Here is a 17983-nt window from a genome sequence, read left to right as displayed (position 1 = left end):
GGGTTCCTTTGGAGAGCTGCCCAAGGCAGGGCTCATTCTCTGTGGGAGCTGAGCCCATGGTCACACAGGAGCCAGTGGAGCTGTGACAGATCTGTCCACCTGCACACGTGGGAAAGGAAAAGCAAGAACTGAAGGCAAATGGAGCAGGAGTCCAAAGAGAGGCAGGCAGCCTCTTTGGTGTCCCTGTGCAGCCGAGCAGGGCAGGGGATGAAAGGCTTCGGGAGCCTCTCTCTTCTCCTTCCAGGGATCGTTTGCCCCCCGAGGAGCCGAGGCTCAGGGATGCTGGGACTGCTCACTCTTGTTTGTTTATGTTCATCTGGAAGAGACGTGAGCAGAGCTGCCTGGGCTGCTTACGGCAAAGGAAATGGATCTCAGGGGGACAATTAATTTTGCTTGACTATTTCTGAGCCAGGTGAAACTGTAAAATGAACCCGTGTCCTCCCCATTGTCTAAAAGGGATGTATTTATTTATTTTACATTTTAATGCACCACTGGCAATTTATGGTGTGAGTCTGAATGAATTATTGATAGAATGAAGGTGTATAACATGGGAGATTAATAAAAAGGGTTATCAGACTTCAAAAAGAAAAAGGAAGGAAACAGCAGAGAGCTGATATTTTAATTAACTGCTCCATGCCTGCACTGTGATCCCAGAGACATGAGGATTGAGCGCCAGAAGGTAAATCTGGTTGGAAATAAAGTCATTCCAGTCTTGTATTAGAGGTGAGAAATGAGACAGTGCTTCAGTATTCTTGCAGTTTGAATAATCTGGTTTGCTGTTTGACACAGAATGTAGAGTTATTGGAATTGAGACAGTCTGCAGAGCTCTCACCCCGAGCTGGAGAGTAACAGTAGAAAAAATAATTGCAAATAAAAGATAATATCTAAAATATAAATAACAAAAAGAAAAAAATATTAAGTAGCAGAAGTAAATATAAGAATCATTGAAAAGGTTTGAGCTCCCCCTCTCTTAATCCTGTTCCTTGAAGAGATTTGACAATTTAGATTCAAACAAAAACCAACACTTTTGTATCCTGCTGATTTTTGTCATGGGACTGTTGGACCTTCAGGAGGATGTGGGGACACGGTGACACTTCTGGACTCAGCCACTGCTGCTGAGTGGTTGTGCCCAGCTTCATTTTGCCAAAGGGAAGGAGCACATTTTAAAAATTAGGTTTCTAATGTCTGCAGTATTACACTGGTCTTCTCCTTTCTGGATGGAGCTGTGATAGTTTCAATTCTAGATGCCACAACCTTCCCCTAAGAGCAGATAGCAACATTTTACCCAGTGAGCTTCCCAGCCAGCAGGAGAGTGCTCTTACTTCAGCTATGCATGGATATCCTATCAGTGTCAGCATTTCTGGCCATTAAATACATCAGATTCATTACAACTTGGATTAAATACCCCAGCAGTGATGTGCAATAGCCAGTTTCACAAGCTTTGGATTTCTGAAAGGACCTATTCAGGAGAAAGTCTTTTCCCTCTGATAACAGATGTGCAACATCTTTGGATGAGCCTTAGTATGACTGGTGTCTTGTAAAACTCTTGGTTTTTATGGAAATGGTTTTTCTCTCCTATATTAGTCCATAATATGTTTCTGAATGGCTGAAGAGAAAATTGAAAATTTTCCAATTTCCCCCCCCCCTCATTCTCCAGAATCTGGTTCATTTAGCAGCAGAAGGGGAGTAAATGTATGTTCTCTTTGAAAAGTGCATCCTGAGAGATTGTACAGCTGCTTAGTGGTGCTTTGCAGAGTTTCTCTGCTGGGTGTCTGCTCAGGGAAGCTGCATGTTTTGTGTGCTAGAAAACGAGTGCTTTATTTCAGCCTTGGAGGTCTCTCCAGCACCTCACACAGAAATGCCCCATGTTTCCTGTGTGGGCACGTGAGTGATATTTAACATGACTCCCTTCCTGACAGCAGCTCATGTAGGAAAACAAGAAAGGGAAAGTAAAAGATCAAACCCCAGAGGCTTATTTGTTGTGTTTAATGCTTTGAAATGTTTGCTGGAAGAAGTATTGATGTAGCAATGTGTGTGCACATGACTTCTAAGACAGAATGGCTTGGCAAGCCCAGGTCTCACTGTGATATAAGGGCAGCTAAGATATGGAATAGGTTGCCCAAGGAGGTTGTGCTGGCTCCATCTTGGGGTTTTTTTCCTACCAGACTGGCTAAAACACAGAACAGCCTGCTCTGACCTCAGAGTTGAGCCTGTCTTGAGTAGGAGGTTGGGCTTGGTGACCTCCTGAGGTCCTTCATTACCTGAATTTTCCTGTGATCCTATTAGGTTGTGAGCAGCTTTGCAGGGGGAAGAGACAAATCTCCCTGGCAGCACTTCCTGTGTCAGTTGATGGCTACCAAAGGTAGATCCCAGTTAGCCAGAGAGCATTTCACTTCAGTGTGCTGACATTGAGCCCCAGCCCTTGCTCAGGACTCAGCAGAAAAGCCACTGAAGTCACCACTGCTAAAGCAGTGAGTGAGTGGTGTCACACCAACACCAAGGCCTCAGGCTGAAGGGACCCAATTGAAGTGGAATTTTCTCTTTTCTGCCGCAGTGGGAAGGTGCTGACTGGAATTGCAGAGCACATGGTGCTGCACCACTGGCACAGAGGAATAGACCAATTAATTGCTTGAGTTCATGTCTTGCATCTTTTTCAAGCCCTAGATTAATGCAAGCAAAGCAAAGAGCGTGGAGTGGTTGACATTTAATGAAATGAATGTTAGTGTTTGAAGGAGTGCTTTATGATCGTCTGCTGTGCTGACAGATGTACTAACAAGCCATGAATAGATGGCACAGATAGAAACATTATTATTTAGATTATAGTACTCGAACGGTGCTACTTGTTTGTCTTGCCTGTCTGTAAATCATGCAGCATGCTTTCAGTTCCATGAAGGCAGCAGCTTTTTATAGTAAAAACCTTAGAAAATTTTCTTGAAAAGGAACATCCCTGTTTTTTGAATGGCTGGAAAAAGACATGAAGGGCAAATCCTTGTCAAATAATGGAGGGGTAAGAGTTCTAGTGAGGAAAAACACCCATCTATGATATATGTGGGACTCTGTCATGAAGAAGTAATGTAGAATGTGAAATCAGTCCTCTTAGCACAAGGCAATCTGTATCGTCCTTGGTGGGGTTGGGTGCAGTGGAGATCTTCTGCACTGTTTGTATTCATGCCAAGTACTTTCTTCTTTTCTTGCAGCAAAGAAGACTTGTGCTGAGTCAGATTTCACTTGTGACAATGGGCACTGCATCCCAGCCAGGTGGAAATGTGATGGGGAGGAAGAGTGTCCCGACGGGTCGGATGAATCAGAAGCAGCGTGCAGTGAGTAGCTCAAAGTGGTGTTTCCAGACATGTTCTGCCATCAAAGCACAGAGAAACTGAAGCTGTTATTCCCAGCATTTGCAGGATGATCTGTCAGTTTATGCTTGTGCTAGAACAAAATTTACAGACACAAAAGATTCAGGTCATTCAAATCACACAGTTTACAAACTTTCAAATGTACCTGTTTTCCAGACTATGATACCAGCAATGCTGTCTAGTCTGGATTTCTGTCTGCAAGGGAATTGTAAACATCTTGAGCTGCTTGTCAGGCTCATGATCAGCAGCAGTGGAGAAGTGTCACACTCACCTGGGATCAGGCTTTTTGGAAACTCAGATTTGGTGTTTTGCATGGTAACATATTGGGATTTATCATCACTGCAGACAGCACTTCTGTTAATTTCAGAGGAGTTTTGCAATGTAACTGCATTGCTCAATCTTCATTTTTATTTTTCCTTTGAGAACAAATGGAAAAAGCAGCAGATGAAAGATGAGGAATGTAAAATAACTAAAGCTGAGAGTAAGTGTGACAGATGTTACTGCAGGTAATACCCTTTAAAAACCCAATAAGTAAGAAGAGTATTCTTGATTTTCATGTAGTGCATGTTATCATGGCCTTTTGAGGAGGCCCATTTGTGCTCCATTGTCCTAGAACTGTGAAGGGTTGTCTGATGTTGAGTTGAAGGAAATCCCAGGGATATTTTAATGAAAATACTAATATGTAGACTTATATTTGTGTTCTTACTTATATCTGCAGATCTGTTCTTGCCAGAGCAAGAAACTAGTACAGGCCATTCTATTGAATTTCCAGTCATGTACTTCACAAATATTCCCATGAGTCAGAAGCAGTGTTGGAGGAAGTATTTTATCAGATCTTGCCAGAATGGGGTACATAGAGGACTTCAAAATCAACCATACTTTTATTTTTAATCCTAGTACCAGTCCTACTTTCTCCCTAATTAAGGGAGATGAATGCACTTCTCCTGCATAAAATGAATTGAATCATTTTTGCAGCCACATACAGGCTACAGAAAAAATTACCTCAATAAGTACATTAACATATTTATGTACTGTATTGGTTGGTCTTTCACCCTGTATCCTCCTTAGTTAAAAGCTGCCTCATTAATGCTACTTCCACTACCTGATTGTCTGGAGGGGGGCTGAATAACTAAGCAGCTTCATTTACTGCAGTCTCTGCCTGCAAATCTCATGTCAGAGGCCACAGCACAAGCTGTGGATAGGCCAGGCAGCACTGAGATCCCCGATGGTTTCTGTTAATCATCTTCCATCCCTTTTCTACCCATTTCACCTTTCATTTTTCCCCCACTTATTTCATCCTCGGGGGAAATCAGCCTTAAATCTTAAGTATCACAAAAGAAACTTGACCTGAACCTCGGATTGTTACCATACAGGACTGCTGTCCTCAGAGAAAAGTAATTTGTTCAGATTTTTATGGGTTTTTAAAAATATTTTTTTTCCTCTTACTTGAAACTTCCTAAGAGACCAAAGTCTGTGTTTCTCTGGTGGTTCTTCGCTTCAGAAAAAATAGATAACCCATGAAACATCATCCTGCAACACGGGAAGAAGTTTGTTCCTGTTCTATTAAGGAATGTTGGGCTTTCCTTGTCATTTGGCCCATTACTGTAAAAGGCCTGACTCTTCATCTCTGTAAATGTTATTTAAGATGAGGGTGTAATGACAGAAAATGTAGTGACAGGCAGAATGTATAGATGGACATTCCTGTATGATACTTCTCTTCAGTCCCATTTTCTTTCTCCCTGATGGAATCAAGGCTGGACTTTCTTCCTATGTCAAGGGGTGACTGCAGGGCCTGTGATTGTCTCATTTTCCTGCTTAGAGATGCAGCACAGCCCTGTGGAGGGGCCTGCAGAGCTTCCCTAGGGAAGGGGCAGGTTGGGAAAGAAGAGATTTCTCACCTCTGTTGAGATCACACTGCTTTATAAAATCAATGGCTCTCAGACAGGGCCATAATTGCCAGCACCTCTGCCAGGATCTGGGGTTATTCCTCAGTTAATGCAGCACTGGGACATTGTCCACAGTCCATTCAATCCAGGGAGTTTAAGAGCATTAATAATGCTGACTGTTGCATTTTAGAAGTACTTCCAGCTTAGAATGTGGTGAAAACAAGGCTGTTCCTCTTAGCATCTAGCCACCTGCTAAATGGCTTTTTATTTTCTGAATGCTTTTGTGGTTTTGTGTTTTTAAATATAGTTTGTGCTCTCTTACTGGTAGTTAGGGATGTCATGTCCTCATCTCTTATGCTTGGTTGAAGGTAACAGTTTCTGGGGTTTGGTTTGGTTTTTGGGGTTTTTTTCTGAGTTTGTTTTTTTTCACAGAACCAAAATTGTACTTTGGTTTTTCTGTTTCCCTAATCACTGAAGTTCTCGGCTTTGTCCCTAACAAATCCTCTCTAGGGACATTAGCCATCGCCAGGTGTTCAGGACAGCATGACCTATGTCCTGTTGGATAGGTGAGATGGCATCACAGCTGGCCTGATTCCTGCCGGACCTGTGATGTCTGCACTTTTTCTGCCATCCATGCAATTATTATTTTTTAACTGTGTTCTTCAAGCCACTGAATGTGTCTGGGAGAGGTGGCTCTAAGGGTATCTCATGAGTCCCCCTGACTCCTCAGCTGATGAAATCTCTAGGACTTCTCCCTGTTGTGGGTTCTGGTTCTAGTTGAAGGTTGATTAGCTTCTAGCATGGACTGATTTCTGAGGAGATGGTTACCCAGACTATTGTTTTGAAATAGCTCATTGTAAATAAGAAGCTGCTTATATTTCTTCATTTTTCTGCAAGACAGGTCTCTGGCAGAAGATTTTTGGTAGCTCACATGTACTCTACATTAGAGAGCCCACCATATGCAGAGTCCTGGCCCTGTTTTTCATTAATGCCACTTAGAGCAGCCCAGCGTGGCTTGGTGATGCCCTGGGGCTGTGGTGCAGCCTCTGCTGACATACACAGGCTCTGCTTATGAGTATGGAAAGATTCCTCACCTTTTCCTTACTCAGTTTCTTGGAGCTGAGAGAGGGGGAAGGGAAGTAATTTTTCTGACTGAGCTAACAGAGACCTCCAGCAAAATGAATATTATCCACCTAATGATGTTCCAGCACAGGTACTGAATCATTTTGGTTTTTATACAAGCAGGAAATTTTAAATTTCCCTCTGAAGAATTTCGGTTATTTAATCAGTGACTTAGGCAAAAGAAAATTAAAATCTCAAGAGAAAAATAAAAACAAACGCTAACAATCAGTAACAGTGATGGGAACACAAAGGGATAGAGCAAGTGAAAATCTAAGCTGGCAAACTCTTGCCTTAGGACATTGTATATATAATGAGATCGAGGAATGCAGAGAGCATAAACTCACCACTTATTTCTTTTTCAGATATGTGACATTCTCCTGGTTAAGAGCAGAAATTATTGTACAGAGAGGTACAGGGTGTTAGAGTGTAGGATGTTAAGAGCATGAAAAAGAGACTGGGAAACCTAATTCATACTGCATTTAATAGGGGAATGATTTAATAGGGCAGGTTTAATAAGCAGCAGCTCTGGAAATAGATTTTAAAATGGAAGTGGAATATAAAATCAAACCCTGAATGTTGGTTTGAAATACAGCACGAGTTCAGGCACTTCTTTCTTATTTTGAAGTACATGTCATGAGTGCTTCAGGAAGATGTATCCAAACTTGACAGTTATATTTTTAATGGGTGTTTTCCATGGTACCAGGCACTCTGTGTGCTGCTGCTGTGTGTGCTGATCTCTCTCAGTGCTGGTCACTTCTGCCCTCATTTCCTATTAAGTTGCCCAAATGTAAAATGCTGCTGTTGGTAGCATTGATGGTATCGTTCACCCCCAAATGCACAATCCTCTCCCAGCTCTCTGTTCAGCCCAAAGGATATTATGTCTCTATTATTCTTCTTTGATGCAGATCTCCTGCATGACCGAGTGGGTTTGGTGACATTACTGTGCTTTTGTGGAAAAGGACTTAATAAACTGTTCCCTGCCCTTGGAGAATTTTTCCTGGAAAAGGGTGGAGTGTTCCTTTCAGGGCATCACGTACACTGGGCCATTGAATTCAAGTAGCAAAAGAAAAAACTAGGCCAAATCAGCCAGGCACAGCCAGATACCCAGTTTTGGGACCTGGGGCAGTAAAGAAAGCTTTTTTTTTTTGTTCTTTTTTTTCCCCCTTTTTTTCCCCAAGGTTAAAAGCAGATCTGTTGGTATAAATTTGATAAGATGCTGGGGCATTGCAGATGCAGTGGAACATGTAAATTAAGGGCTGTTCAGTTGGAATAATCTGTTAGAGATCATTTAGGGAATTGAATACGGTGATGTTAATGCCAGATGTATAGGTGTGCATTTTAACAACACTCCAACTGCACCAACTGGCCACAGCCAGCATGAAATACAGCCCTGTCCCCCTGGCACTGTCCCTGCTGGGCCTTTGGGAGCACTGCTGAAGGGCAGCAGCTGAGGACCCCATCTGTAAACTAAATATAGGACAAGGTACTGGATGTGGAAAACACTTCTAGAGCCACAGAATCCTCCCAGAGACAAGGCACAAAAGTGGCAGTCTCATTTTCCAGGTGCCCAGACTGCTTTGTAGAGCTAGTGATGAAAGCTTTGATTTGTCAATGTGATCAAATTTATTGAGACAAAGTAAAATGAAAACCGCCATGATCACCTCTCCATGAAGTCATGGAATAATTTAAGACAGAGGTTTGTAATTTGGACCTTTGGGAGTCATCTAGTCCAATTCCTTGCTCAAACTGGACCCCTGTCCTCATGTCTGACCACCCCTGTTAATGGAAAAAATCCCTTTATCTTGACAGACTTTCCTTTGTTGCAGCATGTGTCTGTCACCTCCCATCCTGTCACTGTGCATCTCTGAGAACAGTCTGGCTCCATCTTCACTATTCCCTCCCATTTTGGAGTTGAAGGCAGCAATGATACCTTCCTTTAACCTTCTCTTCTCTTGGCCAAAGGAGTGCTGGTCCCCCAACCTCTCCATGTTTGTAGTCTCTCATTTCAGAATTATTTGGTCAGATAATTGGCAATGATGCAATTCTGTAATCAAGGATACAGGTTTTGCTTTGTTCATTCGCCTCTGTCAGAGCTTTATCACATCCAAAAGATAACTTGGACATTAATTCATTTCTCTGGTTTTAAGATGCCACTTAGCTCCCAGGTCTACTTTGCAGAGGGTTCCAGACTCCTGAGAACTCCTTTTCCATGGGAGTGTTTAACAGTAGAGATGGACAAGACTTTTTGCGCTCTGTCAGCAGACCTGTAGTTCTCTGGGCATGGTGGCTTACATTCCCTTTTATTCTAAATGTAGAATAAAAAATTCTCACAAAAGGACCTTTACCCTGCTTGAACCCTCCCATCTCAGCCCAGTGCTTCCCAAGTGCCTCTGGATCCACAAGCACTGCCCCTGCCTGGGGTGCCTTCAGGTGTGTCCTGACTGAGCAGCCCTAAGCCGACCTCAATATCCCAGAGGATCCTCAGGGACCAACACAAGAAGTCTGTGACAGAATAAGGAACCAAATCCTGTTCTGGCATCCTGTTCCTTTTCTTGGAGCGTGAAATTATTCTTTTTACATCAAAGGAAATTCAGCAAACTCAAAGCTGAGCAGTTTATCTCCAGTAGTGGGATAACTTTGTCTGTGGCTTGTGGGCAGTGAATTACATCTCCTTTTTGATGATGATTACATGGCTTTGGTGATCTCAGCATTTTACTTACCTAAAGATGTAAATGAATTTGGGATTTGTAATGATTGTGCTGCAATTCTACCAGTGCTGAAAAGTTTTAAGTAATACCTACACAAAATGAGTTCTTCCTTTATGGGGATGTGTTTAGAGCTTAAGTCTCAGCAGTGACCTTTGCAGAGGGCTGACCAAGTTCTGTAGGAAACCAACTGAAAAAACCTACTGGGTCTGGTCTGGTGTTTGTCATGTTCTCTTCTTAAGCAGTGTTATCTTGTGAGAGGGAGTCACTTTTTCAATTAACATTGCCTGCTTGGACATTTGCAGTGTTTCCATCCTCCAGATCGATTTTGAGCTTTCACTTGTTGTTGACGGCTACAAAGTTTAAATACCAGCATTTAAACATTCTCCCTATTGGTCTAATGGGTTCATGCAGTTTATAGACAGGAGTGGTCATAAAAGAGTTGGATGCTGCCTTTTTATGGCTACAATTAATCTTGCAGTTATTTCAAGAGAGAATAGCAGGAAAATTAAAGCTGAGTGTATGAAGCTCTTGTACATGTAATTATTTAACAGGCTATAAATATTGAACTGCTAAAAATGTAAAAGTTTTTCAGAAATCTCAAGTACCTTTTCATTGCTTGGTGCTTTTGCCTTTTCCATTCTCTTGCTACCTGCTTTCTGAAATTCCGATTACCTGATTTTTATATTTATCCTTTTGTTTGTTTATTGAGGGAAGGATGCAGGAATCACAGTTGTTTAACTGTTATGGCTGATGTGAAAAGGAAATAATTTCTGGGAAAAAGGCAAAACATAATTTGCAAACTGAAATGTTTTAACTGAATGAAGTAGTACTGCAGTACAAGAGCACAGACAGCCCTTTTCACATCAGCCCTTTTTTAAATGGGTGAATGATGGTGTGAGGAAATTATGGTGTGAGGAAAATAAGAGAATATCAAATTACTTTATCTTAACATTACTGACACTAAAATAGCTTCTGCATTTTAGTGTCGTAATGAACTTTATATTGAAACTGTGTTTCCTTGTTCTACCACCTTTTCTTTGATGGGTATTTTTCCTCTCTCTCTCCATTCCTGCAGTTGTAGGATCCTGTTTTCATTCACTCCCATGGAAACCTTTTGCAGTTTTAATAAGGGTCTCATGACACTCCATCCTGCTTCCTTTAGGATTAGGATCATGATTAAGACTGGTTTAATATGCAGTCTCTGCATGCTTTGGTAGGTAATTCCTGTAATTTAAGCCTTGCATTTGAGATTTTTAATGCCTGCAGTGTTTTCAGTGATATTCTGCTCTGGGGTGAGGGTCAGAGCCAGCACTGCCTGCACGTGTGAGAGTGGTGTGGATCCTCCCTGTGCCTTTGTGGGATGCACTGAGAGCCAGAATCAAGGCTTGGCTTTAGCATTAGCTCCAGCCTCCTTTCTAGGGACACTGTGTTCATGAGTATATTTGAAGTGACACATTTCAGCTGACCCTTTTTGTCTTGTATTTTAACCTACTACAACACATTACAAATCCTTTGCATTAAAATGCAGAGAACTGAGTGCTTTGTTAGAGCACACCTTAGGCTCATGCCAGTTCTTGCACCCTTTTTCTGGCCTGCACTCATCATCTTACCCTGTCACTGGAGCTCTCTAAGTTGTATGAGACTGTGATTCTCTGTTCTGGCAGAGGTTGCAAACATAACCACACTTCTCTTTTTTTCCTGTGCAGGGATTAACATGTGTGACATGTTTGACAATCCATTTCATTTCTAGCCATTGTGTGTGCAATCATACATGTGTATTGAGAAATGCACACAGACACACAGAGAAAAGAGCAATTGGTCATTCTAGTATTTCACCAGGTCTATCAGCCCCATGTAGAACGTGACTGAGAAATAGCAATTAACATACTGAACTCCACTGGAATTTGCATTGCTGCTTCACAATTCCTGTCTCTAGACATGTTGCAAGTATCAACCTTGGAGCTAAGTTGTGAGAACCAGCAGGGATGTTTGTAATGAAGTCAAGGTGTAGGTGATTAGGGAAAGTCTTTTCTTCCCAGCCACGGGTCTACACATCAGTGTTCTTGTGCAACAGCCCGAACACATTCAATTAAAATTGCCATCTAAGCTGCCTGTTCCATCCTCTAAAAAAGAAAACAGGTGGGGGTTTCTTTGTATGTATATAAAAGATGAAATGTTCACTCTGAGATAAGAAACACAATTATTTAATAGCACCAGAGCCTTTTCAGACTTACTTTCTTTCACACATAAAAGGGTGAGGACATACTAGAATTTATTAAATCTATGCTTATCTACTGAATCCTCTTTTTTTCCCCTGAGTTCTTCATGTCCTCTTGTTTCCTTTGCCTTTTAGCAGCATTTCACTTGTCAATACCTTTAAAACCTCAGAAGAGTTATCACTTTAGCCTGGAAAAACAGCATCTCCCTTGGTATGAGCCTGGACCTTGGTGCAGCAATGTCCTCACTGTGGCCATGCAGGTGCTGCCAGGAATGGTCTCCCTGCAGCTGCTGGAGCTGGGCTGGGACACTGCACTCAGATTTTCCTTTGTGGTATGAAGTTTTGGGAAGTCCTGAATGCTGTCTGTTTTATTCAGTCCTTTGACAGAACAGAGAAGAGGTACTGTCCTGGAAGATATGAGGTAAAATACCAATGCTGCACCATCCTCAGGCAAGCTTTTAATTTTAATTTTAAAAGTACAGACTTCAGGAAGCAGGAAAAAGTGTTTTACAGTGAATTCTGGCAGTGTCCTGGAGACCTGTATAATTTTTCTTTGTATGATTTTATCACTCATCTTGGCAGGTTTCATTATGTTTGCTCATCGAGGGACCTTTTGTGCCTTTATTTTCCCTCATGACAAAAGGAGCACTTTTGCATCCATAATCTCTTTTACAAATAGCTCTCGTCTCAATGCTGCTCAACTCCTTTATCCTTTGTACAGTTTTGTCCCCCTAGCGTTCTGTGGGGCTTTTTCCTCCCTGTTTGGAGTTGGAACAATCTCAGTGAACAAGAGAGAGAAAGTGAGCCTGTGAGGAAGGAGAGAAGGAACAGCTGCCAACACCTTATTTTAATGAAATTTCGGCTTTTCAGAGGAGGAACTGAAAAGTTTTTCTGCTTATCAGTTACCTGTAAGTGTAACTTCCACTGTTTGGAAGTTACACTTAGAAACAGCATCTTAAGCAAGTTGCTTCAGCTGAAAATGGCTGGGAAGAAATCAAGATAAAAAGCTATTGGTAAGATTTTCTAATCTCTTAGATTTCCCAGAGTACACCTAGCTTTTGTTTAGGATATGTAAAATAAAAAAACCCACCCTGTAATAGTAGATTTAATTAAATGAATCTGTGAGGAAAAATTAAAGTGGGCTTTGGAAGAGGTAATTCAAATCCCCAACTATTTTATCTCTAGTCAGATACAATGTTTTGGTTTTTACAAAGAAAAGCACGTCCACGCTTCTTCTAGTAGGGCTTTTGATTATTTTAATCAATGGTTTCTTTCCAGCTTGCACAATATGTTTACTTCTAAGAAACAGCAATCCTGTGGAAGATCAAAATAGAACTATCTATGTTTTTTCTCATAATTAAAGTTCTATTCTGTTTCTACAATTACCTGACGTGAAACCTGGAAAAATGGTTTCTGATTCATTATATGCAAGCCAGACAGTGAACTAAGCAGCTCTTAAGGGATTAAAGAAACACTGTCACCCTTAAAATCACATTTTAAAGTTCCTTTTGGTACATAACTACTCTACTACCAGCGCATTCTAAATTGTTCTTCTGTCCAATAACCAACAAGCACTTAAACCACCAACATAAATCACAATTTGTAATTTCAGCACCAAGAGGTGCTTCAGAAAAGGGGTCCAGTAATAGCAGTGCCAGTTTCCTTTGTAATTAAGTAATTGTGTTTGCTGTGTAATTAAGCAATTGAGTTTGCAGCAGGGCATTGCTGAAGCCAGTGGGGTTCTGCCCAGGCTGTGCAGCTGCCTTCTGGCACAGAGCTTATGGCTGTGCTGAGGTTACAGGGGGCTGGCAGAGGGATTTGCTATCAGAACAGACTGGAGAGAAGCAAGAAAGAGCAAGGAAACTGAGGAATAGCAGGAGGAGTGGAACAGGTTGAAGGTCAGAGGGTCCCTCATCTGACACCAGGTGTGGCTTGAGTGTTACCCTTCATATACACAGATAATTGTATTAATTATAATTAATTAATTATAGTTACTGCACATTGGGCAAAAGCAGCCTCTGAAGGTGGGTTTGAAGAAGAAGAGCATGCCCAGGAAATATGGGAGGATGCCCTGTGCAAAGGGCAGGGTGAGCAGCAGTGCAGGTAGGAGGGTGAGGGGAAGGGCTGGGAGAAGCAGGAGTCTGTGCCAGTGGTGCAGCACACCTGGTTCTGTGCTGTCCCCTGTGCTGAGGCCGTGTAGGAAATGAAGATATCAGTGTGTGGTTCTCAGGGGACTTGCAGGACATCCTGCCATAAAGTCCTACAGCTGCAGGTCTGGCAGTCAAGAGCCAGGTCTGGCTTTGTTTTGGCTCTGCTGCTGCCTTGTGGTGGGGCCATGATGACTGAAGTGGTTAAAAGCATCACCATCTGCAAAAGAACTGGTGTCATTTTATCAAGGCTGCTGCTGTGTCATCAGAACTGGGTGATTGGAATATGTCTGATTATATTCCTCTCTGATAGACACCAGCTAATAGTAAGGCTATAAATTGTGATTGGATTTTTCCATTGGGTTAAAAGCTTTTAACTGTGACTCTTGTTGGTCTAATTTCTTGCCAGGTTTTTTTTGTTAACTAGTAAAAGTTGAGCACATGGGACATTTTAAGTTGTCTGTTGCTCTTCCACAATCCCTTACTGAAAGTTTTCATCCACAACTCTTTAGTAAGATACTTTCTTAAGTCACTATTTTCCAAGAAGTGTAGGTAAGGAGTAAAGCCTAGATGTTCACAAGTACACCAGGAAATATCTATAGGATCCAGCCTGAGACTTCTGAAAGAGATTGTCAGTGTTTAAATGCACCCTTTGGGATGCTTCAGTGTAGGCAGCAGCTTCTGAGGCGAATGCTCTAAATTAATGGATTCTGGGAAGCAATTCCTTTTGCAGACTCTGCTTCTGTAGTGCTGGTTGGAAGGGGGCATCTGGCCATGCCTGTGCTTTGCTAACATGTGTACATGCATCAGTAGCTCAGTGAAGGCAGTGAGGTGCACAGGCTCTGACAAAAACTGAGCTTAAGCAACTTCTTCAAAACCATCCGTGGGAATGTTTAAAAAAGAAGCGGGAGTTATGAATCTGTGTAGCCTTTAGGCACAGATCATCCCTCCCATATGTGCTCTCTGATTTTGCCTTTGCTGTTCTACTGCCTGCTGTAGCTGGATTTTATTGTCCTGAAATTTAAAGGTCACTGTTGTTACTTCCAGCTGCTGTTGGACTGGGAGCATGGATTTTTGGGTTGTGGAGAAGTCAGCCCATCACTGCAGAATGATCTTGTCTCAGTCATGTTCCACTGCTTAGTGTGTCTAGAGCTATTCCTTGTTATGTTTTGTGAGCTGGAAATCTTGATTGAGAAGGTTTAAAGAGAAGTTTTTAGGCAGAAGTGTGTGTCAGGATAATGGAGAAAATTGAGAATTTTCCTTGTTCTTTTTTTTTTCTTCCTTTCATTGTTACACTGTGCGGGTGTAAACATTATACCTTGTTTTACTTGAAATGCAGAATTGTCCTTTGAAATGGTACTTGGAATGCAAACCAGAAGAATTAATAGATCTAAACTGCTGATGGCCTGAGATTGGTGGTGGCCTGAATGCTGAGCACAGTTTGAGTCCTAATGCACAAGATTTCTGTTTATTTAACAGTGGCCTTTGCATTGTGCTTGTACATAACAACTCCTATCCACCCCTCTGAGTTCTGCTTTACAGTTTCTTTCCACAGAGTACTGAGCAAGGAATTTCCATGTGTTTCTGTTTTCTTTATGAGATTAGAGCCCATGATATTCTCAGCATATGGTATGAAGTATTTATTATTGTTTTTAAAGGCTGATTTTAGGAGACAGTCTGTGATGTGACTGCATTTAGTAACATAAATGAAAGTCCTTTTCTTTTTGCATATATTTAAGAAGCTATGAGGAGTTAGTCATGGTGAGTTCTAAATACCAGGGAGACGACCACTGTGAAAACATTTCAAAAGGAAGTAGCTTGAAGCTATAGAGTGATGTTTAGAAAAGGCCAATTTAAACTAAATAAAAATGTAATCCCTCTTATACATAATAAATGAAGAAGAAATCTCTAAAATTGTGTAAAAGAATTAAAATGAAAACATGTCTGGGATTCAAGTTCCTGCGAAAAGTATATTCAATGACTATGCAAAATCAGGGAGGAACTTCAGAACTGTGGGGTCACTTCTTTACTTTACATAGCCTAACAACAATTTTGCATATTCTTCTCCTTCACTTGGATCTTTTTCATTCATCTCCTATGGTTTTGGTTTGAAAAAGCAGTGTTTTTTTCCAGAGTGTAAAGCAGCTGCCACTGGAAGCTGTCGTGTAACTTATGTTCCAGAAGGAGTGAATGTGTCCCTATCTCCTCATCAAATATTTTGAGAACAAGGGCTGATGTTTCTGGCTTTCAAGACACATTTTCTCTCCTCCTAAGCCAAATGAAAAATTTCCGTAGCTCAACACATGTGCTGACTTACTTCCTCTGTACCGTAATCACTTAAGCACTTTCCCAAACTCCAGAGACCTTGAGAGATCAAAACTGCCTGGATGGAGAGAGTGGAGAGGTTTGAGAGGGGAAGGAGGAACAGCAGCCTTGAGAGTGATGGTTCAGTGCATGGTTAATGTAGCCAAGGATGACACAAGCCGTGCACACAACAATGGATGCAGAAATCTGTCTTTAAAAGCACAATTACTACACCTGGAGCTCCAGCACATTGTGTAGAGTGCAGTGGTTGTCAGCTAAAACCAAATTAAGAACTGGACCGACACTGCAGAGAGACTGGGCTGACCAAGTCATGTTGTTCTGTTGACTGAAAATCAGCAAGAGGCACCACATGTCCTCTTGTGTAGCAGGCTCACAGAATCTGTTTGCTTTCCTCTGTAACCTGGGTCATTGAGACTGGGTACATGCTGGAGTGTGGATGCTGGGGTGACTTGTAGGCTGGATTTAATATTTTGTGTGCCCCACAGCGTTACCTGTATTGAAAATGTAATCAAGTAACACATTTGAACATTGTTACCAGCACATTTCTCCAGGCAACAGTCAATCAGGAATCAGTTTCAAACAGGAGGAAAGGAGTATTTTATTTTGATGATTTCACATGGCTACTCTTGTTTTGGATTGTGGTTTTTGTTGGTTTTGATTTTTTAACTTAACAGAATGAAGCACTCTTTAGATATCCAGACATTTTTCATAGTAGTTGCTTTTTAGGGGTGAAGCAAGAGAATATTTCCTTATCATTCTGAAGGTTATATTGGTTCAGCTCAGCCTTTGTTCTAATTCCAGCTGGGGATCATGAGAAATGTGTGTTGCTGCAGGACTGAACTGTAATTGTGACACGGATCAAAATCTCTGCCAGGCTGTTCTTTCCCTCTCCTAAAGCAGATTAGCAGCCTGGCATCTGTTTTCTTTGGGGGAGATGGCAGAGATGCCTAGAGAGCAGAGGAGCTGCCTCACAGCTGCCCTTGGTGCCTTCAGTGAAGTGCCTGTGCCTGCCATCGTGCCATGTCCCTGATGTGGGCAGGCAGGGCTGGTGGCTTTGGTGGCTTCTGGCTGCTCCTGGCTTTGGGCTGGTGCTTTGGGTCTTGGGGCAAAGCTCTTCAATCTGCCAGAGCCTTTCCCCTTGAGCTCCTTGTGCCTCCACTCCTGCAGCTGCCAGGTGGGAAAGACCTACATACAGACAGCTCTGCCTCATTGTCAGAGGAGGTTCTGGAAAGGTTGGGCTCTCTGAGTGCAGTTATTTAAAGTTCTGACATCAGAGTCCCTCAAGTCTTAGGTGGCTGTGTAGGAAATTATAGCTGACCTGCATAGGAAATGAGATGTACTTTCAACCTGAATGTCATAAAAATTACTTTACCTAGACCAAGTGCAATCTTACCTACTATAAAGGTAACAGAACTTGGTCTCAGAGATTATTCTGCTTCTTTTAGTTATGGTTGCTGAAAGCATTAAAAAATCATGCAGCAGCTCTTAAGAACCACGTTACGCTGTACTTCTGTGAGCTTTTCTCCTGCTTGCTCTGTGGGTGGGATTCCTGCAAAGTTCAATCATTGAGTTAGCAAATACTTCAGGTGAATTTGATTTCTCTTCCATCTCTGACTCCTGTTCCTTTATGTCCTGGGCTTGATTGACTTTTTGGTGCATAAGAGAGTAAGAATTCCAATTAAAAGTTTCCCCAGTTTCTTTGTGCATGGATTGTCATCCAGTACAGGCTGGGCTTTTGATGCAGCCTTTTCTTCTGTCAGAGCATTCCGTCCTGCCATGTATTTTCACTGAAGATATAAATTTTCCCCTCAGGATATCATATATTTTTGTTATTTTATTCAGTTTGGCCACGACATTTGGTTACGAGGATAGAGAAGCAGATTATTGGGGGGAGGCATTAATTGTATATGGAAACTTTGTTTCTGTAGGAAATTAGTGTAAGAATCCATAATATTGAGAGTTGAAATTATTACAGTCTAGGTTCAAGGGGGAGTTAGGTAATAAATTCATTGAATAAGGAAAGCCAGAAGCAAGCAGGAGAATTTTGTGGCCAGGTATAGGAAAGATTGTAAGGAATTCTTTAGCTATAAGAAAAATCCATATAGTGTGATACTGATCACTGAGAGTGCAAGTATAGGCTGCAGTGGCAGAAACTGAGTAAATACTTAAAGTATTTCTAATTTCTGTTCATAAGTAAGAGGAAGAAGTTGCATTTGCACAT

At 41.7% G+C, this 17983-nt stretch overlaps 1 protein-coding gene across 1 annotated transcript in view; it reads left to right on the top strand.

The window, feature by feature from the left end:
- The window catches only part of LRP8 (LDL receptor related protein 8), a 188027-nt gene that overhangs the window by 120323 nt on the left and 49721 nt on the right, over positions 1-17983 (top strand). Inside the window, exon 2 of the mRNA XM_014307807.2 lies at positions 3198-3320. Within this exon, the coding sequence (XP_014163282.1) occupies positions 3198-3320 (123 nt within the window). The remainder of the gene's footprint in view (positions 1-3197; positions 3321-17983) is intronic.

The sequence above is a fragment of the Geospiza fortis genome, unplaced genomic scaffold, assembly GCF_000277835.1.
Source record: "Geospiza fortis unplaced genomic scaffold, GeoFor_1.0 scaffold396, whole genome shotgun sequence".
NCBI classification, from domain to species: domain Eukaryota; kingdom Metazoa; phylum Chordata; class Aves; order Passeriformes; family Thraupidae; genus Geospiza; species Geospiza fortis.
The sequence above is the reverse complement of the archived record's forward strand: the minus strand, read 5'-3'. Positions and strand labels throughout refer to the sequence as shown.